The following is a 16,978-nucleotide window of genomic DNA, read 5'->3' as shown; positions in this document are numbered from 1 at the left end:
GGAAACGTAATCAAAAGACATTCCTCCATGGGAAAGTATTCTGAGAAAAAAAACAAAAAAGCAGTGGGAGGGGAGTGAGGGATAAAGGACAAACTAGGCAGGAAGGAAATGGGAGAGGTACAGGTTGTTCTAGGAACCTGATGTGACAGATCATCAAACAAAACTTTATAAGATAAGAAAACCATGAAAATTCAAAAACGAAAGTGGATAAGAAAGATAACCATGAGCTTTTGGGGGCAATCACCAAATAATCTGTAATTCCCATTATGACTAATGACTGTATGCTATCATTAAATTATAGTTTTACCAAGCCAAGCATTCCATTATAGACAAGTTTAACTCACCTGGAAGGCATAACTGCAATTTTTCTACTACCATTGTAATGTTCCTCTGCTGAATTCTACATCGAATAATATCTTCTGTTTGGACTATCACCTTAGAAAAGAAGAAATGTTCATATTTTTAAGCAAACTGCATCCACATATTGAGTATGTAAGAAATGTATCATATTCTCACCTCCTTTCCCGCATCTTGAAATCTTCGGTTGGTATCGGTAACTTGCACCTTAAAAATAATTTTACCTTAATTAGACAAATATGCATAAAACTGCCCTGATATAACTGCTCACCCTTGTAATCAGATCATGCTTCATGAGAAACTTAGAACAAAGAAATGCAAATTCAAATTAACTCTACAGCTTGAACTTGAACTTTTGATTGAAAAGGGCTTTTGTTAACTTCAATTACTTATGACAGTTCTTTTTAACAGATTCTGTGGCAAACTTCTCAAATTTAATCTAGATTTTTGAACTTTACTTGCTTCTCTAAGTCTGTCAAACAATTCAAATCACTGACCCAATTGACCACTGGTCCCTTTTTGATAACTTCAATGAGGTCTATGTGCCATTCATTGTCTGTTCGAAATGGTGATTGCATTTTATGGTAATTAAACATTCATACTTTGCTGAATGCAAACACTGGGTGGTTGATTAACATCAAACACGGAAATTTCAATCCACAGCAACATTTTAATGCTGCAGGTGCAGACAAAGCTCAACCTCAAATTTTCCCACATATTAAGTGACTCATTAGGTCATCATAGTAAGGAAGCACATTCTAGTTTATTAAAAATCTCATTAATTTCTGAACAAAGATGCTCAGTGACCTCATTGATGCTGTATTTGGTCTCTTGTTATCTGAATATCCTTTATATAATGGTTTTCTAATCATAACCTTTAGTGAACCAGGGTCATTTTATCTGCTAAATTCTCCAAATGTAAAAAAAGATAAATAGGCCAATTCTTATAACTAAATACTTTGTATTCGGACTGAACGAATCCAGGTCTGATTTAATAAATGTTTTTGTTGGGTGGCAGAAAATACAGACCAACTTTCTTTAAGAAAATTATGTTTTGTTATTAAACCAAAAAAAGTTTCAGTATTATTAAATAATTTTGAGAACACAATCACTCATAGTAAGTTTTCTTTTTAATTTTTAGAGGATTGCTTTTTATCATTATACTAATTGCCATTTTTCAAATTCTAAAACTGCAAATGAGGCCTTCCCTTGTATGAATTTTTTTAGTTCATTTCCCTGCAGGGAAAGAAATCCTGTTAAGTCAATGCATTACTTGCTTTACAAAAAAGAGATTACTCCTGTCATTAGCATGACAACTATGTTAATAGAGCATAAAGAGCATTTCCAAATATACACACTAATTCACTTCCTGAAAACAGTACATTTAATAATGATTTATACATATGCACTACAAACTAATACTTGACTAATTTAATGAGAAAAAAATAAAGAGAATTTTAAAGTATTTCTTACCTTCAGTTTTTCTGCATCAGTCCTTACTTTAAGAAGCTCTGTAATAGCATCTACAAAACCCTGATGATGAAAATTACACATCTTTTCAATTTCCTTGTCATGATTACGGATACAAGCATCTAATTTTTCCATAAACTTCTTGTGTGCATTTGGTTGGTCATCATACACAGACCTGAATGTACACAAAAAAGAAAACTAACATTAACTTCCCAGTTCACCAAAATTTATTCTTTATTAAGCCCATTCTTTGCAACTGCTAATAATTTTTTTTGTTTTGTAATCAGTATATTAAGGAGACACTCATACATTTCAAGAATTACTTAATTCTGATATCCAGATTTAAGTCTGTGACTGTGACTTTTAAATATACAATTAAAACTATTCATCATAATATGACATAGTACCAACATTAAATTACAGTTACTTCGGAGCATAGGTTAAATGGTTTAAAGTAAGCAAACCTATAACACATCTAAAAAACACCTTATCTTACATGCAAATTACTTCTCCAGATAAAGGTCTCTTTACTCTAAACTACCCTGCTCCCAAAGTCACTACTCTGAAGCTTATCATGGTCCAAAGAGAAGGAGAAAAAATGTAACTGGGGCTGATATATTAAAAAAAAAAAAAAAAAAAAAAAAGATGGCACAGTAGAAGGGAGTGCAATTCTGTAAGTGCAAGCCCTCAAGGAGCAGCTCATTATGATAAACCCTTTCTTTAGAAAAGTATCATTTCTATCACTGATACCATAGGCCAAGTTACATAGCATGTAGCATGCCATCTTCAAGTAACAGTTGAGGCAATAGAATAATGCAGAGGCATCACAATGAATCCCACTTAATATAAATACGGATCAACACTTCTCTACAAATTAAGTTCTTTGACTGCCAGTTGAATACAAGTTTTAACTTCAAAGCAACAGCTGATAATCTTTTTTTTTTTTTTTAAGATTTATTTATTTCAGAGAGACAGAGAGCAGAAATGGAGGGGGAGAGGGAAAGAGAGAATCTCAAGCAGACTCCATACTGAGCATGGAGCCTGATGCAAGGCTCACTCTCATAATCCGGAGATCATGACCTGAGCTGAAATTAAGAGCTGGACGCTTAACTGTGTTACCCCAGCACCCACAAGGGTTGAAAATCTTAAAACTAGATTGAAAGTACTGTCATTAGTAGAAATCATTTGTATGCAAAAATTACTTAATTTCTCATTCAACTTGTTATTACTAAATGAGCCACAAACCCTCTAGATACCTGGAAACTCTCTAGATATCAGGAAATAAAGGTCTGAGGCTCAGGACATGAGTCTTTAACGCACTAGTGCTCAAAAAAGAATCAATGAGTGAATGACTAAAGAATGAAGAACAAACTCCTGATTTCTATAATACTTACTCTGTCAGGACATATTCTAAGTGCTTTATATATTAATCTTTTAATCCTCACAACAAGCCTATAAAGTAGGTATTATTATTACCCTTGCTTTACAGATGTTACAGATTATGTAACTGCTATAAACTCCACACTAGCAAGGGACAGATGAGATATGAATCCTGGTAGTCTGGCTCCGGGGTTCATATTCTCAAGCCCATATTACAGGTACCACAATGTTCTCTAAATATGGTGTACACATTCCTACTGTCTCTCAGCTCATGCTATCTCCACATAGAGGGTATCACCCTCCCTGCCAAACACCATTCAGAAAAGGATTAACCTTGCCCTAAGAAAGGTTTGGCCCTTGTCCCCAGCTCCTGGGAAATAAACCTTCAGAATGTCCTACTTGATAGTTGTCTTTGTTTACTTGGAGACCTTTGGAAATGTCAAATAATCTAAGCTAGCAATGTGGTTTTACAGTGTGATTTACAGTGGGTGGAGGCCTTCAGCTCCAGAGAGTCTACAGACTAAGGGTAAGCAATTCAGGGCAGTCAGCCATATCTACATGAACAACCCCCTGGAAAAACCCTGGACACCATGGCTTAGGTGAGCTACCCTGGTTGGCAATACTCTATGACTGCTGCCATACATCATTGCTGGGAGATATAAGTGCTATCTACATGACCACTAGGAAAGGACTACTGGAAGACCCCGCTTTGAACTTTCCTAGACCCTGCCTTATATGCCTTTTCCTGATGCTAAATTTAATCTGTAATCTTTTGCTTAACAAACAGCAACTGTGAATATACCAGCTTTCTAAATTCTGAGTCCTCCTAGTAAATTACTGAACTTGATGGTAGTCTTGGGGACCTCCCAAAAATGTGCTCTCCCAATCTGTTGCCCATTGTTTGAGATTTAGTTCAATTCCTATTTCCTCCAACAGAACTTTGTCAATCATTTCCATGACAAGTAATCTCTCCATAAGCAGGACAGGTAAATTTACAGTCCTTTCTACTCACTGTGACATGTAATCACATATTATACTCTGTACTGTAATTTAAACCTTTCAAATTTATGTCCTATATTTTGTTTTTCTTATCAACCATAAGCTCTTGAGGGCAGCCTCCATGTTACAGGTTTTTAATGAATACCTATTATAATACTAGAGACAGCCATATTGGATAGTAATTATTAAAAATTTGGGCCTTTAAGAGCTGAGCTACAACTAGGATCTGATCTTGGACATCTTCTCTTTTCTACTATACCACTCTCTCAATTTCATCCAGATTTGGAGTTTTAAAATCCACAAGATGGGGCGCCTGGGTGGCTCAGTGGGTTAAGCCGCTGCCTTCGGCTCAGGTCATGATCTCAGGGTCCTGGGATCGAGTCCCGTATCGGGCTCTCTGCTCAGCAGGGAGCCTGCTTCCCTCTCTCTCTCTCTCTCTCTGCCTGCCTCTCTGTCTACTTGTGATCTCTCTCTGTCAAATAAATAAATAAAATCTTTAAAAAAAAAAATAAAATAAAATAAAAAATAAAATCCACAAGAACACTGACACCTCCCAAATTTATGTTTCCAGGCCCAACTTCCCCCTGACCTTCAAACTCATATATTTCTCCAACTGGGTATCTGATAAGCATCTTAAATATGTCCAAAATGATTTCTTACCTTCTTCTTCAAACCTGCTCCTCTCATGGTCTTCCTCTATCTCTGTAAAGCCCATTCTTCTAGGTGCTCTGGCAAAAAACCTTAAGATCACCCTTGACGGTTCTCTCTCTCACTCTCCCCACCAAAAAATCCAGAAAATCCAAACACATTTTACAACCTCTACTGGTCCCACCCTGGACTAGGTCACCATGATCTTTCCTAGAATGTTACCAACTGCTTCTTAATTAGTCTCCTTGATTTCACCCCTACTTCCCTATAGTCTATTCTCAACAAAATAGACAGAATGATCCCATTAAAATATAAAGCAGATCTCATTTCTCTCTTCTGCTCCAAACCCTATTTCTCTTACAACAGCCCATACAATCCCTATATAATTTTGCCCCATATTACCTCACTGACCTCACTTCCTAATACTCACTCTCCACTTACTCTATGCCAGCAACACTGGCCTCCTTGTGGTTCCTGAAAAACACCAAACACTTTCCTACCCTATGCTTTACACATGCTGTTTCCTCTACCTTGATCATATTTCTCATACTTCTCACAGGTGGCCTGCCTCTCTTCACATCTTTTATCCCCTTCTTGATGAGGCTCTTTCTGGCTACAGTATCCATATTATAAACACAAACACACAGAGACACAAATACACACGCACATACAATTCCACAATTCCCTTCCTGCCGCTTGTTTTCTTTTTTAAAACAAAGGAGTTTACTTTATCACTGCATCACTCTTTCCACTGTAGAATATACTCAAATATATTCTCTATTTCATACTTCTATTCATTTTGTCTTCACACACTAGAACGTAAGTTGTCTGTTTTGTTCCCCACTGAACGCTCAGCCCCAGAAAAGTACTTATCACATAGCGGATGGTTAATAAATGATTGCTGAATAACTGGAAGAATGAATGGATGGAATAGATGGAATCAAAAAGGACACTTACTAACTGTTCAACCTCAGGTAAGCCACTTGACTTCTCCAAATCTCAACTCTCTCACCAATAAAATAAGGATGAAAAAAAACAGTATCTAGGGGTGCCTGGGTGGCTCAGTCAGTTAAGCATCTGCCTTCAGCTCAGGTCATGATCCCAGGGTCCTGGGATGGAGTCTTGCATTGGTCTCCCTGCTCAGCAGGGAATCTGCTTCTCCCTCCTCCTCTGCTGCTCCCCCTGCTTGTGCGCACTCGAGCTCTCTCTCTCTCTCTCTGTCAAATAAATAAATAAAATCTGAAAAAAAAAAAAAGAAGAAGAAGAAGAAGAAGAAGACAAGGAAGCACCCGCCTTTTCGAAGGGACCCCAGTCCCCAGTCCCATGTCAGGCTCCCTGCTCAGTGGGAAGTCTGCTCTCCCCACCCCTCTCTGCCTCTGCCTGCTGCTCCCACTGCGTGTGTTCTCTCTCTGTCATATAAATAAAATCTTTAAAACAAACAAAACAAAAACAAAAAAAAAAACAGTATCTACATCACAATGTCTTAAGGATTAAATTAGTAAACACAAGAAAAGTTCTTAGCAGTAACTGACATATGGTAAGTGCTCAGTACACACTGGCTGCTAGCATAATATGGACATAAAAGACAACCAAATCCTTATTAAATGAGTCAACTGGCTGCTAAATAAGTAGTGGCTACAGGTATCAAATATGGCTAATACTCTATGCTAAAGGAGTTATGGGGCCTTTTGCACTTTTTTACAGCTAATATTTCATTTATTTCTTATACTACACCAGAGAAAATATCATTTCCCCTTTTTCACAAGTGAAGTAGGCAAGGAAATGATAAATGACTTGCTCAGTGCAGCCTAGTTAGTGAGGATCTGAGGCGGTATTAGAATTCCCAAGGTACTTTTGTGCTTCTTGTGTTTTTCCTATAATTAATATTTAATAAGAATTCCTAATTAAGCAAACACGATTCTGAAGGAAATCCATGCAAGAGAAAGTTTATCTGACATTAGTGTGCTATAAACAAATTTTTATTTCATAACTATGAACACATGTTGAAGTAATATATATATATATATATAAACACACATTTTTAAACATCTTTTTTACCTACCTTAATACAAGTTTGAAATTTCTCTGGATCTTAAAAAACCAGATAGGAAACAGAACATACCAAAAGAATTGCCTACTCTCTTTTTTTCTGTTATAGCTGTAGCAAAAATCTAAGAGGTAGGGGAGCCTGGGTGGCTCAGTCGTTAAGTGTCTGTCTTCGGCTCAGGTCATGATCCCAGGGTCCTCTAATGGAGCCCCGCATCGGGCTCCCTGAACATCCGGATGTCTGCCTCTCCCTCTCCCACTCGCCCTGCTTGTGTTCCCTCTCTTGGTGCGTCTCTCTCTGTCAAATAATAAATAAAATCTTAAAAAAAAAATCTAAGAGGTATTTCAGGACTGCTCTACTACAATGTCCCTCCAAAGAGGGTGGGACTCTGTCAGTGTAAAAAGCAATACTGTTTTCTCTTTTAAAAACTGTTAACAATATATAAACAAAAAGAAGAAAAATAATTTTCTTGTAGCCTATTTTATTCTAGAAAGTTTTTTTTTTAAGATTTTATTTATTTATTTGACAGACAGAGATCACAACTGGGGAGAGAGACAGGCAGAGAGAGGAGGAAGCAGGTTCCCCACCAAATAGAGAGCCCAGAAACCTGGGATCATGACCTGAGTCAAAGGCAGAGGCTTTAACCCATTGAGCCACCCAGGCACCCCTAGAAAGTTCTTAAAGTCCATCTTTTAGTGTGTCTTTCTAATTTATTCTCCACAGTTTTAAAAACAAAACTACTCCTATTTTATAGTAATTCAAGATACTGCCAGTGCATCTAGTATAGCATCACAGATGAAAACCTCTTTTTCTACTGATGTTGTTAGTATGGAGAAAAGCAGTATCAGAATATATGCAATACTCACCCCCCCATTAATAGAAAATCAAAGCCTAAAATGGGTGAACTATTAGCCCCAATAAAAATAACATTAAGGAATCAGTACCATGAATGAACCTAAGTCTTAGTCTCTCCTGTTTTGGATAACCACTTGCTGTTACAGACATGAGTACAAGCTGCAGCCCAAGCTGATATAACCACCTGTTACCCATAATCCGGATCAGAGAGATCATTCTGAGCAGAGTACACAGAAATAAAGAAGTAGAGATGAGAAAACATTCTAAACCACAGGAATAAGTTGCATTTTTAAAAATGTACTGAAGGCTCAAGCAAGTGCCAAAATCCAAAATTCATCACAAGATAGAATTTGGCCCTGAAAAGGAAAAAGTTCCTAGTTCTGACTTTCTCAACTTAATAGATGCAGCACAAAACAAAGAGCCTGACACAAGCACTCAAAATGGAATTAATCAATACATGTAGTTGATTTAACCCTCTACCACTCTAATGAAAATATTAAAAATAATTAGCCTGAAAATTTGCTAATAAAGCCAACAATAAAAAGCTGAGTGAACAGAGACAAAACAGGAAGGGAGAAAAGGGCAGATATGCAGAACAACACTGGAAAAGGGAAAAAAGCCAAAGCAATACACCATATACATAGCAGGAATTACCCATCTTTTCTCTTGTAATTTAATACAAGGGTAAATTACAAGGGTCCTATGTTTAATTATAGAGATAATTTGGGGAGACAGTGGAGGGAGGAAATGGAAAGCAGAGAAGATGCGCAATCCCTGTCAATGACTCCCCACAGTGACTGAACTGACTAAAGAGGAGTCATATCCGCTGCTGCATCTGGCTTAATGTGCTAAAGATTAAAAACAAAACAAAACAAAAAGTAACACACAACCAAGTACTTACTATTAAGTACTTTGCAAGCATTACCTCATTAATATTCACTACAGCTTTACAGTGTAGATTCTATTAGCATCCCAATTTATAAATGCAGTTTGGGAAGATGAAGACTGTTATGTCCAAAGTCACACAGTAGTAGGGCCAAGATTTAACTCCAAGTCTACCTGACTCCAAAGCCAGCACTCCTAACCATTATGTCACATATACTCTCCAATCAGAAATGGTGATAAGCAGCATGGAATGCTGAGAAGTTATGGGCATAGCAACTAACCAGATCACCTTTGAAGATCAACAATTGAGAATGACTCAATAGGGAATCCCCTGATGTGCACTGCTGCACCCATCAGGTGAAATCATCCAATGGACAGAAGAAAAGGATGAGAACTGAGGCATAGCTAATTGTTAGGCAGTATTAAATTACAAATGCAAAAAATAAAGAGGAGCAAAATATGAAGTAGAGAAAACTAAGGGCCCCGTATTTGTCTAACCTCAGCCGAAGGCTCTAAAAAATCTTTTTTCTTATCTCTGAATAACAATCATTATTCTTCAAAATTTTGATCTTCAGGATAAGAAAGGAAATACCATTCAGTACTATTCAATCTTTGAACCCTTAAGTCAGTTAACATTTTTTCCATCTAATTATTAAGGTGCCAAATACATTACTCTTCTAAACTTTCAAGCAATATGCAATTTTAATGAATTTTTCTGCTCTTAAAATGTCCTCTCAGAATGCTATAATGTCTACTGACAAATCTAATCAAATCCTATAAATAAATACACAGAGACATGGCAAAACCAGAAAGCAGGTAAATTTTCCACTATCCCACATCCACTAAGGTTATAAATTAGTGCTTGGACACCTTGGACAATGGTTTGAACTGCATGGGTACACTTACATTCAAGTTTTTCTCAACATAGTCCAGTACTGTAAATATATTATCTCTTCCTTGAAGCTTTCTTAATAACGTTTTCTATTCTTTAGCTTGCTTGATTGCAAAAATCCAGTATATAATACACATCACATATAAAATATGTGTTAATTGACTGTTTATGGTATCATAAGGCTTCTGGTTAACAGTAGGCTATTAGTAAAGTCTTTGGGGAGTCAAAAGTTATATGCAGATTTCCAGCTGCACAGGAGGTCAGTGACCCCTAACCACCACATTGTTCAAGTGTCAATTATACATATAATAACTTCAGTGTAAGAGTTCAGTCTTCCCTTCCAAAAGCTTAGCACAATAAAACCTTACTTCTGGGGCACCTGGTTGGCTCAGTGGGTTAAGCCTCTGCCTTGGGCTCAGGTCATGATCTCAGGGTCCTGGGATTGAGCCCCGCATCATATCGCATCCATCAGGCTCTCTGCTCAGCAGGGAGCCTTCTTCCCCATCTCTCTCTGCCTGCCTATCTGCCTGTGATAACTCTCTGTCAAATAAATTAATAAAATCTTTAAAAAAAAAAAAGCCTTACTTCTACCAAAATATAATGGTAATCATGACAAAATGCAGATGTAAAATCAATGTTAAAAGAAGAGATGACTTAAAAACTTCATGTGAACAGAAAATAAAGATGGACTATGCTACACTAAGTGATTTTAATTTACATATTTTAATTTTAGCAAGTAGGAACACATAAAAACAATATATATGTTTTTTTTAAATTAACATACAATGTATTATTTGCTTCAGGGGTACAGGTCTGTGAATCATCAGTCTTACACAACTCACAGCACTCACCATAGCATATACTCTCCCCAATATCCATAACCCAGCCACCCTATCCCTGCCACCCCCACCCCGCAGAAACCCTCACTTTGCTTCCTGAGATTAAGAGTCTCTCTCTTACGGTTTGTCTCCATCCCCAGTCCCATCTTGTTTCATTTTTTCTACCCCTCACAACCCCTCACCCTCCCTCTCAAATTCCTCATATCAGAGAGATCCTATGATAATTGTCTTTCTCTGATTGACTTATTTCACTTAGCATAATGCCCTCTAGTTCAACCATCCATATCGTTGCAATGTATGTCTAAAAAGCATATCTTAAAAATTCTTTTAAGTACACATTTTCTTTTAAAAAAATTTTTTTAAAGATTTTATTTATTTATTTGACAGAGATCACAAGTAGGCAGAGGAGCAGGCAGAAAGAGAGTGAGGGGGAAGAGACCCTGGGATCACTACTGGAGCTGAAGGCAGAGGCTTTAACCCACTGAGCCACCTAAGCGCCCCACATTTTCTATCTTCATTATATCTAATCTTCTACCCCAAAGCAAAATGTTGAAATATGAGTTATCATACATTATTTGACCATCTGATGTATCAGGCTTACAGCATTTAAACAAGTAAACCATCGGTCAGAAATGCCTTCTTGAATTGTATGTACAGGGCTCCACCTAGTGGTAATAAAATAGATATAAGAAAAAGTAAGATAACATTAAAATATTAAAATTGCTTCTTTAAAAATTAATGTTGTTATCCAATCAAATATCTTAATGGAGGAACTCAGGCTACCTCAAGTTCTGGGACAGATACTCTATTCTATTAATGAGATAAATGATTTTTTAATCATATTCCAGTTTTATTTTTTTTAAGGAAAACATCTTCTAATGGAAAACAAACAACATTTACAAAATATTATGTGACAAAGGACTCTCTCATTACTGGAAACAATTAGGATATTTTTTTACCAAAAGTCATATAATATCATTATACCATTTTTGGTAACTTTTTCTTTCACCATCTTTCCATTTTTAAAAAAAAAAAAAAATTCCATCACAGTAACTGTAAAGAGAATAAAATGTACAGGTTTCTCCTATCATCTGAAGGAAGAGAGCTCCTATGAAACCAAAATGGTGTATAAAGACGAAGCAATTATTACTAATTTAAAAGGGAAAATTTTTGAGCATTCCCAGATCCAAAAAATAACTTCTCTTAGGTTTTTCTGATATATCTTAGAATATACCTTGCTAACAGATGTACAAAATAAATCAAGATAAAACACAGATGCTCACAGACACAGTCCAGAGCTATGGCTGCTTGATGCTGAGTGTAGATCCCCAGGAAGGTGCTTGGCAGTGCCACTCCTGATGCTCATGCTGCTGAATGCGATTTTCACTTTTTGCCCTTTTTCACAAAAGCAAAAATCCTCTTTGGATTTCTTTTGGTTAGTGAAAACAGGTACAAATGTAGGTCTTTTGTAAAAGTGTACTGATGTAATAACATGTAAATGTAATATGTAAATGTAAAATGTAAATACAGGGACACCTGTATTTATTTGCTGAGAAATGACTTTTTAGCTTCTAATAAAATGTTTGCAGTTTTTAAAAAAATTGATAAAATATCAAAGTACCCAATCCCAATTTCCCTAAATTACCTATATTGACTGAAGCACTACAGTTTCCTGGACAGAATAAAAACAGTCTTTCTTGATCTCAGAATCCTTTGTTCTCCAACAGAACAGATATTCTATTGCATAACCACAAAAGAACATAGCCAAGCCCTATACAGAATAATGTGAAGATACTCACCTAAAGTGACTAACATTAGAATACTAAACATTGGTAGACTGTCCTGTGAATTTTATTAAATGTCAATCAACTACTGTTAAGGAAAAATTATGACTTTACCAAGGTAATGGATTTCCAAAATACTGGAAAGCTAAATGCAAAAATACTGTTCAAGAATCCCTGGGCATTAGCACTGCATTTATCTGTTGGTATCAATACTTTCTACAAACTTTTATCAGAAAAAAAATGTGTGGGACACCTAGGTGGCTCAGTCAGTTAAGCACCTGCCTTCACTGGGGTCATGATCCCAGGGTCCTGGGATCCAATCCAGTATCTGGCTCCTTGCTCAATAGGGAGCCAGCTTCTCCCTCTGCCCACACCCCAATTCCCCACTCAGTGTGTGCATGCATGCACATGTGCACAATCTCTCTCTCTGATAAATAAAATCTCTTTTTTAAAAAAGAAAAGAAATGTGCACTGCTTTATCTCTGATAAACTGTATCAGCTACCTCTAATCTCCATTGGATGATTTTTAATGTTGTTTTTAAATTTTTCAAACATTAACCATATTTTCTGCCCATTCTTAAAATGATACATTAACCTTAACTCTGTATTTCCAGTAATTTTTTAAAAAGTGCTTTTACAGGGGCGCCTGGGTGGCTCAGTGGGTTAAAGCCTCTGCCTTCGGCTCAGGTCATGATCCCAGGGTCCTGGGATCGAGCCCCATATCGGGCTCTCTGCTCCGCAGGGAGCCTGCTTCCTCCTCCCTCTCTCTCTGCCTGCCTCTCTGCCTACTTGTGATCTCTGTCTGTCAAATAAATAAATTAAATCTTTAAAAAAAAAAAAAAAGTGCTTTTACATCCTTTCAAGCATTCTTTATTCTTCCAGTCCCTATCCATTTTTCCTATTCTTTCACCAGTGTTTCACATATCATATCAAACTTAATGTCTAACATACTGATCTTAATTTTGTATTTCTAATCATCAGTAATTAAGATTTGGTATTTCATTAGTGAGACTGCTTATGATAGCTCAGCAATTTCATATTTATAATGAATGCTTTTCAGATTCTAGGTACTGATCTAATTAGTACTGAAATTTTGCTTACTAACATTTTGCTTACTAACATTTTTTTTAAAGATTTTATTTATTTATTTGAGAGAGAGAGAGAGAACATGAGAAGGGAGAGGGTCAGAGGGAGAAGCAGACTCCCTGCCAAGCAGGGAGCCCGATGCGGGACTCGATCCCGGGACTCCAGGATCATGACCTGAGCCGAAGGCAGTCGCTTAACCAACTGAGCTACCCAGGTGCCCATAACATTTTCATTTTATTAACTGACATAACTTTCTGAATGTTAAGTAAATTTATAAGACAACTAACCACTCTATTATTATCAGCTTTTGACAAATTAAACATTCCTAAAAATGATGCTATGAAGACATTAAAAATAATCAGAGGGGCTTCTGGGTGGCTCAGTGGGTTAAAGCCTCTGCCTTCCGCTCAGGGCATGATCCCAGGGTCCTGGGATCCAGCCCCATGTCAGGCTCTCTGGTAGGTGGAAAGCCTGCTTCCTTTCCTCTCTCTGCCTGCCTCTCTGCCTACTTGTGATGTCTGTCAAATAAATAAGTAAAATCTTAAAAAAATAATAATAATAATAATCATAGAAAAACTAATCAGAAAATTTCAAAACCTAATAAAACCATCCTGTGCAATACAAATTGCTTGCTAATAAACTCAATAACAGTTTTATTGGGCACCTGGGTGGCTCAGTTGGTTGAGCAACTGCCTTCAGCTCAGGTCATGATCCCAAAGTCCAGGGATCGAATCCCACATCAGGCTCTCAGCTCCACGGGGAGTCTGCTTCTCCCTCTGACCTTCTCCCCTCTCATTCTCTCCTTCTCTCCCTCTCTCTATCTCAAATAAATACAATCTTTTTTAGGCACGCCTGGGTGGCTCAGTGGTTTAAGCTTCTGCCTCCGGCTCAGGTCATGATCTTGGGGTCTTGGGATCGAGCTCTGCATCAGGTTCTCTGCTCAGCGGGGAGCCTGCTTCCTCCTCTCCCACTGCCTGCCTCTCTGCCTATTTGTGATCTCTCTCTCTGTCAAATAAATAAATAAAAATCTTTTAAAAATAAATAAAATCTTTTTTAAAAATGATTTTTAAAATTTATTTAAATCAGGATTTCTTTTTAAGATTTTATTTGTTTATTTGACAGAGAGAGAGAGACAGCAAGAGAGGGAACACAAGCAGGGAGTGGGAGAGGGAGAAGCAGGCTTCCTGCCGAGCAGGGAGCTGGATGGGGGGGGCTCAATCACAGGACCCTGGGATCATGACCTGAGCCAAAGGCAGACACTTAACGACTTAGCCACCCAGGCGCCCCTCAGAAATAGTTTTGAAAACACATTTTGGGGGACACCTGGATGGCTCAGTCAGTTGGGCATCCAAATCTTGATTTCAGCTCAGGTCATGATCTCAGGGTTATGGGATTGAACCCCATATCAGGCCTACACTCAGCGGGGAGTCTGCTTGAGATTCTCTCTCCTCCCCTCTGCCCTTCCCCTCATTAGTATGTGCTCATCCTCCCTCCCTCCCTCCCTGTCTCTCTAAAATAAAAAAATAAAATAAAATAAACCAGATTTTTAGTATATCAGTAAATTTGCTTAATTCAACAAACTGGTCGTGCAACTCCCTTTAGGAGCCTTTAGATTTAAGGTGCCCAAAATTTCAGCAGCATCCATGTGAAAAACAAAGGGCTAAAATATTAATCAAAGATAGCAAATGAGTTATCATTTGGCAGAAGGGCCCCCTTTTCTTTTAAAGAACAAATAGCAAATATACCATTTCCCTATCTTAAATGCACAGAAGGCTTGCTCAAAGAACCAATCTTGGAAAAAATATATATAATTCTACTTAGCAATATAAAATAGCAAGAACAAAAGTAGTCAATCTAAAATTATCATACCCAGTACTCCCAACATTTTCCCAACCACTGTATCAAATACATCAAACACAAGAAACAATGTTCCTATAACTTTCCGTAACACTCTGTAATCCAGGAGCAAATAAGAAATGAAATAACTCCGAGACAGTAACACCTGGATAAAGACAAAGGAGTATTCTTTCCAACAATATTCATTAAGTACCAACCATATGCAATAGAAACTGAAAATCAAGTGCAGAAAACAGATACATGCACAGTTTAACAGAGATTTACTGATCCCTAAATCATTAAGAATTTATCTGTACTGAGCATAATTCTTCAAAAAGGCAGGAAAACAAATGAAGTAGTTTTACAACATAGGTCCAAAATTCTTTGACACACTTTCTGGTGAGAGGTGGGGTCTATATCCTCTACTTCTTTTGAATCTGGGCAGGTTTCTGAGTACTCTGATCAGTGGAAGATGACAGAAGTAATTACATGCAACTTCAGAAACTAGAAAAAAACATGCAACTTATCCCAGGACTTCTTTAGACACTCACTCTGGGAAAGTCACCCACTAAGTAAGAAATCTATCCTTAAAATAACGTCCTGGAGGGATACCTGGGTGGTTCAGTTGGTTAAGCATCTGCCTTCAGCTCAGGTCAGGATCCCAGGATCCTGGTATCCATCCTTGTTGCACCAGGCTCCTTGCTCAGCAGGGAGCCTGCTTCTCCTTCTGCCTGCCACTCCCTTTGCTTATGCGCTCTCTCCCGCTCTATAACAAATTTAAAAAATAAATAAAAAATAATGTGCTAGAGAGACCACATATGTGACCACTCCATTATAACAGCCACTTCAATCGCCAGCAATATGAGTAAGCCATCTTGGCTATCTAGTCCAGATAATTTCAGCCCAGCAGCAACTAATATCTGATTGCAACTATATGAAAACTCCCAAGTCACAAATGCCCAGCCAAATCCTTCCTGAATCCCTGGGGAAAAAAAGTTTATAAGTATAATACAAATTATTTGGACAGCTGCATAAATATGTAAATTAGAATTAAATTTAAATGTTTTCCAAAATAATTCCATTTTTTCTTCTATCTTTTTTTTTCCCCTTTTGGCACTAGTCCTTTTTGGTACTGTCCTTAACTTTTTTTTCCACTGCAGGAAGCCCCTTCCCCGCAAGATACGCCTCAATCTTTTTCTTTTTTTTTTTTTTAAGATTTTATTTATATGAGAGAGAGAGACAGACAGAGATACCAAGAGAGCCCAAACCAGAAGGAGAGGGAGAGCAGGCTCTGCATTGAAAAGGGAGCTGATTAGGGGCTTTATTCCAGGACCCTGGGATCTTCCTGAGACCAAGGCAGATGCTTAACCAACTTAGTCACCCAGGCACCCAATATGTCTCAATCTTGATCTTCCTTCAAAATTCAGCTCAAGGGGCGCCTGGGTGGCTCAGTGGGTTAAAGCCTCTGCCTTCGGCTGAGGTCATGGTCCCAGTGTCCTGGGATCGAGCCCCACATTGGGCTCTCTGCTCAGCAGGGAACCTGCCTCCTCCTCTCTCTCTCTCTCTCTGCCTGCCTCTCTGCCTACTTGTGCCTACTTTTATTTATAATTTGCCTATCTGTCAAATAAATAAGTAAAATCTTAAAAAAAAAAATTTCAGCTCAAGACAGTTCCTTTAGGAAAATTTCATCAATAACCATACTGGATAATACCTTTCCCATTACCTGAAAATTTCTCCCCCTTTAATTAATTTATTTGTGTAACACTATCTTTTTAAAAATTTACCTTTTATTTATTTGTATAACACATAAAATATATTCTCCATTTTAGTGTACATTTCATCTTCTAAATTCTTTGAGAACTGATGGTGTCTTTTATTTCTATATTCAAGTCACGACGAG

At 37.5% G+C, this 16,978-nt stretch overlaps 1 protein-coding gene across 5 annotated transcripts in view; it reads right to left on the bottom strand.

Moving 5' to 3' along the window:
• Positions 1 to 16,978, bottom strand: part of LOC111144972 (exocyst complex component 6) — a 236,414-nt gene that overhangs the window by 181,068 nt on the left and 38,368 nt on the right. For 4 of the 5 annotated variants that reach the window (XM_022499608.1, XM_022499612.1, XM_022499609.1 and 1 more), the window contains exons 2-4: positions 1,831 to 2,002; positions 517 to 564; positions 345 to 435 (exon numbers count right to left, since the gene is read on the bottom strand). In XM_022499608.1, the coding sequence (XP_022355316.1) occupies positions 345 to 435; positions 517 to 564; positions 1,831 to 2,002 (311 nt within the window). Of the gene's footprint in view, positions 1 to 344; positions 436 to 516; positions 565 to 1,830; positions 2,003 to 4,866; positions 4,882 to 16,978 lie in introns of those variants that run through there. The other variant, XM_022499610.1, reaches the window with a different exon arrangement.

This window comes from Enhydra lutris, unplaced genomic scaffold (genome assembly GCF_002288905.1).
Source record: "Enhydra lutris kenyoni isolate GAN:26980312 unplaced genomic scaffold, ASM228890v2 scaffoldscaffold12, whole genome shotgun sequence".
In the NCBI taxonomy this organism is placed as follows: Eukaryota; Metazoa; Chordata; class Mammalia; order Carnivora; family Mustelidae; genus Enhydra; species Enhydra lutris.
This window is presented reverse-complemented; position numbering and strand designations above follow the sequence as displayed.